The sequence below is a fragment of the Anopheles darlingi genome, chromosome 2 (assembly GCF_943734745.1).
Source record: "Anopheles darlingi chromosome 2, idAnoDarlMG_H_01, whole genome shotgun sequence".
Lineage (NCBI taxonomy): Eukaryota > Metazoa > Arthropoda > Insecta > Diptera > Culicidae > Anopheles > Anopheles darlingi.
In genome coordinates, this window is record NC_064874.1 from 29,600,766 (window position 1) to 29,606,902 (window position 6,137).

Below are 6,137 nucleotides of genomic sequence, written 5' to 3' on the forward strand. Positions count from 1 at the left end.
TCGGAATACGTTTACTCTAGGTTGCCCTCGTTGGAATGGCTTACATCCCGACGGGAAACACGGCTGGCAATCAGCAAGAACTGCTCATTGCTAGAGATGTCCTCGAGATTGGGGTCGAGTACAGTATCGCAACGAAAAACATCCCGGCATTCGAACGCTACATCCTGCAGCTGAAGTGGTTCTACTACGATTACAAGTGAGTTCCGGCGGAAACCCCTGGTCCCTGGTCGCCGTCGTTGCCACGAATCGGTTCGCTAACCGATCTTTCATCCCTTCTTGCAGCACACTCATTGGAGAATCGAAGAACAAATATCAACTGCTGGGGCTGAATCTACTGTTCCTGTTGTCGCAGAACCGAGTGGCGGAATTCCACACCGAGCTAGAGCTGCTGCCGGCCGACATAATTCAAACCAATCCATTCATCCGCCATCCGCTCGCGCTGGAGCAGTACGTCATGGAGGGTCGATACAACAAAATCTTCCAGGCGAAGGGCAACGTGCCGGCCGAAAGCTACAACTTCTTCATCGACATACTGCTGCAAACGGTCCGGAACGAGATCGGAGCGTGCCTGGAAACGTCGTACGAACGTATCTCGCTGCAGGAGGCTGCCAAGCGCTTGAATCTGAAGACCAAGGAGGAGGTGAAGCAGTTCGGTGAGAAGAAAGGCTGGAAAATGAGCCCCGATGGGTTCTATCACTTTGTTAGCGAATTGCCCAAACCCAAGGAACCGATACCATCGCAAGAATTGGCCGAGCAGGCGATAACGTACGCACGCGAGCTGGAAATGATTGTCTAAGTGGCAGTGGCGGAAGACATCTTCTTTGGTTTGCTGCTGCAGAGTCCGCGTTTCAGCACATTTTGTATTTTGTAAAGGGAATAAATCCTTAACTTGATCGATGTAACGTCGTTGCGTTTTGAACAAGTCAGCTGCTACAGGAGATAACGATCCACTGGTATGAAACACTCCATTTCGTGACATTCGAATATCCACAGGGGTTTAACGAGTCGTGCTTTACACGAACTTTCAACGATCAGTTTGTTGCGAGTAACGATAAATTTTGCATCATTAATGGCCTTCGTCATCGTCCTGCAATGGTGAAGACATCTAGCATAAACAACGTCCTAGCGAGATCAACGGTCAAGGTTTTCTTACCCTTTGTATGTTTTGATAAACCGTTCCAGCTTCATGGTATCAACGGCTCCTACACCTCTGTCAATGAAAAATATATAATCTTTGAAGAAGTCCAATCCACCATTCGACTGATCATCATTACAGCCGGCTTCGTCATCCGTACTAATATCGTAAGGCATGCGACCCCTTTCATCGGGTTGTACTTCCGAATCACTGGCTTCTACACGACCACCGGCCTCTTGTTCCGTCGTGGTTTCATCGTCATCTGTGAGTGTAACCGGCTCATCTTCCGGAGGACGTTGCGCAATGTCAACAATTTCGTCCTCCGAATCGGTCACTTCACACTCTTCGGTATCGAGGGCGAACTTACGCCAGGACAGTTTGCGACGCAAAGAGTAGCACTTTTCGATCCAATCCTTTTCGACGATCTTTCCTTTACCCTTCACTTGGTTATACTTTGGCGTATTCTTGTAGGCGCATCTGTAAAAAAAAACAAACTCATAAAGCACTGGTCAAGTGAAACAAATCCAATAGCACCACTTACATCAGATGAGTACACGAGGAGTCCCAATCAGGTCTGTACTTAGCACCCATCGCTAGTGCCTTGCTTCGAATGTTGCCTCGCTCTGGATGCTAAAAGAGATGATTCGCAACTTAGTAACCATTGGATTGTAAAAAGCGTTGCAAAACGTGCGTGAAAATGGGAGATTATGGAAGTTCGAGTAATGTGCCCAAGAAGTTTTATCGATATTTTTTCAAAGCTCTTGGATATTACACGGATCGTCTTAACAGAGGTAATCACTAACGAAGTGGATCGTAAAGGAAACCACAAATTTTCATTTCATATCACGGAATTAACGCATATTCTGGGTTTTTCTTCTATACAGCATGTACACTGAGCGAACTGCAGGCGTACGTATATCTGAAGAGCAACTTCGTGCTCAGCGAAAAGCAGTTAGTGGCCATGTCGGAATCAGTAATGAAAGATTTGGTGGGGTCCGGAATCGCTTTTTGCAATGGTGGATTCTATCGCTTAAACGAGTTTTTGCGGACTTCGGAGAATTTGCCTTCCACTCGGCAAAGCGTTAAGCCGTCGATTTCTTCCGATTCTCACAATAATATGACACTGCATTTTGGATCAGGACCTGGCAGCAGTAACCGAGGGATTAATTTTTCCAATATCGTTACATTGTGGCATATGGACAGAAAGCTCGATGAAACGGCCACACTTGCTGCTAGTTCATCACCGGGACATTTGCACGAGGATGCCCCACAAAATCCAGTTGAAGAAGTATCGGAGTATGGAGCATCCGAAGACGAACCATCCGAAGATGAAGAAAAACAGACAAAATCCAACGATACCGATCCACAAACTGAGGAGAAAAACGATACGGCTGATCAGAGTGATTCGAGTGAATCGCTTCGTGTTTCAACGTCCTCATCAGACGGTGAAAATGAAGTAGCTCCGATTCCACACAAGCCAATCAAGCTAGAGGGAGCTTCAGGCGATGAGGAAGACGACGAAAACAAAAGATCGAAGCAGACAAGCTCCTAGTCGTAGATAGTAACAGATGAAGACACTTGTTTGCCGAGTAACTAACCTGTATTCCGCTGATAGCCAGCACCACGTTCTCGAGCAGCTTTCCAAACGGTTTATACAGTAATCTTTTTGGTTCATCTTCCTGGTTACACACGGGTTCGGAAGTTGAAGGTCTAATTTTCTTAATTAACTGCGATGATGAGGATGGGCCGGAGTTGTCAGTTGTAGGAGATGGTGGTCGCTTTTTGACCGCAACACTCTCTTTTTCAATCGGCAGCGATGACATCCTTTTGGCGTTTGTTTCACTTCTGGATAATACATGTTTGGAGCTATCTTGACGTCCCTTATCTGATGTCGAAGGCGACTTGCCAACCTTCGACACATGCATTCGTGACGCACCAGGTTCCGCCGTTTGGCCGGTAAACTGCAGAAATTCGCTAAACTTCGAGGAAGACAGCTTCGATGCATTTTTATCGGTTTTCTCTGGCGGACGCGCATTTTCCTTGGGTCGTTGCGGTCGTTCAGAAACGGTGCTCGGTTGGATGGCGAGCTTCTTCTCGTTCGGCTTACAATCCTCCGCATCATATAAAAGTGATTCATCGTTGCGGTTTTGTCTCGCTGTTGCCACACTGGCCGGTTTTTGGTCTTCGTCGCTGCTCTCGTACTTCTGAGGCTTGGGACGTGTGGTTGCCGTACCGGCATGAATGCTTTGCAGTGTTGATTCTTTCTTTTTAAGGAGGCCTTGCAGTGTTGATTCTTTCTTTTTTAAGGCATCCGAAGGTTTTATATCACGCAGGAGCGTGCCGGTCGTACCACTGGAAGAAGGGCGTGGCGATCCGGTATTGATTTCGGTTTTTTGCTTCCATCGTGCAAACACTTTCGTTCCCTCTTCATCGGAATCTGGTGATTCTTCACGTAGTTTGAAACGTCCAAAAGCGGCCAACGCTATACCACCGGCCGTTCCACCACTCTCCGGTTGTTTCTTGTTTGCTTCAGCTTTAATCATCTGCTGAAATTTCTCCGGCACCAGACTTCTATCTGCCTTCTTGCCACTACTAGTGTGCAGCGTGATAAAGGCAAGCCCAAACTTGACGCGCGTATTGAAATCCTGCGTACAAATCACCTTCACAAGATCCCACTTCTCCTGTGCCACCGTCGGTAACAGGCTGGAGCCGCTGAAGCATTGCAAACGGTTAGTGGAAGTCGAATTCCGGCTTTCGATCATATTCATGAACTTGGTTGCAAGCAGCATTTCGCTAAATGTGGGATTTGCGGGACCACTGCGTGCGACCAGCACCTCGATGAACGCCGAATGTTCGTTACCGATGTCGATGCCGGAAATCTGCACCGGTTCTTCCAGTCGGATCACGACAAACGCAGTCTGCTCACCCGGCTGACGGCATTTCCACTTTCGGTTGTCTGGCCGCAACAAATTGGAAGCCGGATAGTTCTGTGGAATAAAATATGGCTTTAGCTAGTACAAAAGGGAACCAAAGCAAGCATCCTTTTCCTTACCGGATCCTCGGAGCTAAAGGATTCGATGGCCTTGAATTTAACGGTCGGCATCTTCTACCGTTTCCGGGAACACGATTTTTCCCGTGCTTCGTCACGATTTTTCCGGTTCTTGTGCGTGTTGTGGCGCGGATTTTTTGACAGATTCATCTCGTAAACAATCACTGTACGGGATAGGAGGGTTTCACGGATTGTAGATTCCAGGACACCACGAATAAGAATAAAATATTCCTCCACAACTGTGTTGCATTAGCTAAAATTAGCCTTTTTTACGAGATTAAATTGATTAAAGTACATTGATTTGTCTTATTTGCTCGAGACTTGAATTATCCAACGGGGTTCTCTAAAACCATGGGTTCATAGTCCGAACAGCTGTTCGACGCAGAAGCCGGTTTCCATAGCAATCGATGGCTGCGACTTCCATTTTCAAGTTTATCACCACCGTCGCTACAACACACAGCATCCACCGTTCGCTAGCCGGAACGAGCTATTCCCAAAAGTTTTGCTTAAAACTCCATCAAAAATCCTTTGCCGGTTATTCGCGCACCATGACGACGGGTGCCTCCTGTGTTCGAGAGACTGAAGGAGACCTATTCGGTGCTCCGAAAGATCATTCCCTGGCTCACTGCGTGGCGGCCGATCTGAAGATGGGCGGCGGTATTGCGGTTAAGTTTAAGCAGGTATTCGGCAAGGTAGACGACCTGAAGGCGCAGAAGATCGGTGTCGGAGGGGTAGCGGTGTTGCGTGATCCACCACGGTACGTGTATTATCTCGTCACGAAGAACTCCTCCTATCAGAAGCCAACCTACGCCGATCTGCGGAAATCGTTGGAAGCGATGCGAGAGCACATGGCGGCGAACGGCGTCGGGAAGCTAGCCATACCACGTATCGGATGTGGCATCGATGGGCTCGAGTGGGACAAGGTGAAGGAGATGCTGAACAGCGTGTTCAGTGAGGAGGACACCGGCGACGGTGGAAAGTACGAAATCGTGGTCTACAATTTTGTTCCAAAATGAGCACCGTGTCCACCGTTCCAGCGTATACCACACACCAGCGTATGTTCCTTGCTTTCGGTACAAATACTTTCGAATCGAATGATGGCAATAAACAGAAAATCTCTGTATTGATGTCGAGGAGTTCCGGGGTTTATTGTAGGATACCGTCCACTTTAGGTCCGATTCGTGCTCGTTGCCACAACAAGAAACAATCGATAACAAAAAATGGTCAAATCCACAACAGCTACTTCACAATTTCGGTAACAAGCCCGGCCGCAATCGTTACACCAGCGACACGCAGCATAATACGTCCGAGATCCTTACAATCGGCGTACCGCTCGATCGCAATCGGACGCTGGAACTCGACCTCGACCAGCGCACACGAGTTGTTGCCCAGGCAGCGGGGATTCTTTTTGATTACCTCGCCCGTTCCCTTGTGCAGCTGCGCCTTTAGTTTGCGCACCGTTGCCGGTTCGATCAACGATTGATGGTGAACCAGCACCGGATAGCCCATCGTGATCGGCACCTTGATGTTGAACACGACGATGCGCGCCAAGATGCGGGTCGCAAGCGGTACCGGATGGTAAAGGTCGGAAAGAATGTACCCGACGGCAATATTACTGACGTCCACGTTGGCCAACGTCAGCGATACTTGATCGCCAGCGAATGCCGTCGGTTGCGGTAGCTCATCGATCGTGATACCCTTAACGATTGCTTGCTCCTTGCTCGGACACACCAGTACCTTATCGTTGGTACACACGGCACCCGATTCAATTCGGCCACATATGCAAAATCCGCTGCCAGTACCCTTGAAGATGTCGGCCACCGACATGCGGAACGGTTTGTCAATAGCACGTTCGGGCGTTTTGAATGAATCTGCAACGAGGGGGCGACATTAGTCTAAACATTCCACGGGATTCAAAGGCACAGTTCGGCCTACCAATCACTTTCAGTAGGG

At 48.5% G+C, this 6,137-nt stretch overlaps 4 protein-coding genes across 5 annotated transcripts in view; 2 read left to right on the top strand and 2 right to left on the bottom strand.

The window, feature by feature from the left end:
- Window positions 1–6,137, top strand: part of LOC125949769 (26S proteasome non-ATPase regulatory subunit 8) — a 594,091-nt gene that overhangs the window by 314 nt on the left and 587,640 nt on the right. The window contains exons 2-3 of one of the 2 annotated variants that reach the window (XM_049677101.1): window positions 21–196; window positions 283–845. In XM_049677101.1, the coding sequence (XP_049533058.1) occupies window positions 21–196; window positions 283–796 (690 nt within the window). In that variant the 3' untranslated portion in view covers window positions 797–845. Of the gene's footprint in view, window positions 1–20; window positions 197–282; window positions 898–6,137 lie in introns of those variants that run through there. The other variant, XM_049677100.1, reaches the window with a different exon arrangement.
- On the bottom strand, window positions 831–4,315 carry LOC125949722 (DNA repair protein XRCC1). Its single transcript, XM_049677037.1, has 5 exons — window positions 4,188–4,315; window positions 2,734–4,122; window positions 1,677–1,765; window positions 1,154–1,612; window positions 831–1,087 (listed from the first exon to the last, which is right to left on the bottom strand). Exons 1-5 carry the CDS (start codon window positions 4,236–4,238, stop codon window positions 931–933), a joined length of 2,145 nt encoding a protein of 714 aa, XP_049532994.1. The 5' UTR covers window positions 4,239–4,315; the 3' UTR covers window positions 831–930.
- On the top strand, window positions 4,510–5,299 carry LOC125949774 (ADP-ribose glycohydrolase OARD1-like). Its single transcript, XM_049677111.1, has one exon. The coding sequence runs from the start codon at window positions 4,592–4,594 to the stop codon at window positions 5,198–5,200; it is 609 nt and encodes a 202-aa protein (XP_049533068.1). The 5' UTR covers window positions 4,510–4,591; the 3' UTR covers window positions 5,201–5,299.
- LOC125949724 (protein HBS1) overlaps window positions 5,308–6,137 on the bottom strand; it is a 4,146-nt gene continuing 3,316 nt past the window's right edge. Inside the window, exons 5-6 of the mRNA XM_049677040.1 lie at window positions 6,120–6,137; window positions 5,308–6,055 (exon numbers count right to left, since the gene is read on the bottom strand). The exon at window positions 6,120–6,137 is cut by the window's right edge and continues 388 nt beyond it. Coding sequence (XP_049532997.1) covers window positions 5,424–6,055; window positions 6,120–6,137 — 650 coding nt within the window. The 3' untranslated portion in view covers window positions 5,308–5,423. The remainder of the gene's footprint in view (window positions 6,056–6,119) is intronic.

Excerpts from the sequence above, each read along its gene's own strand:
- LOC125949774 (XM_049677111.1), top strand. The coding sequence starts at position 4,592 with ATGGCTGCGACTTCCATTTTCAAGTTTATCACCACCGTCGCTACAACA.
- LOC125949722 (XM_049677037.1), bottom strand. The coding sequence starts at position 4,238 with ATGCCGACCGTTAAATTCAAGGCCATCGAATCCTTTAGCTCCGAGGAT. Across the intron at positions 4,123-4,187 it reads CCTTTAGCTCCGAGGATCCG|AACTATCCGGCTTCCAATTT; the intron begins GTAAGGAAAAGG and ends TTTATTCCACAG. Across the intron at positions 1,766-2,733 it reads TGGCTATCAGCGGAATACAG|CATCCAGAGCGAGGCAACAT; the intron begins GTTAGTTACTCG and ends CATCTCTTTTAG.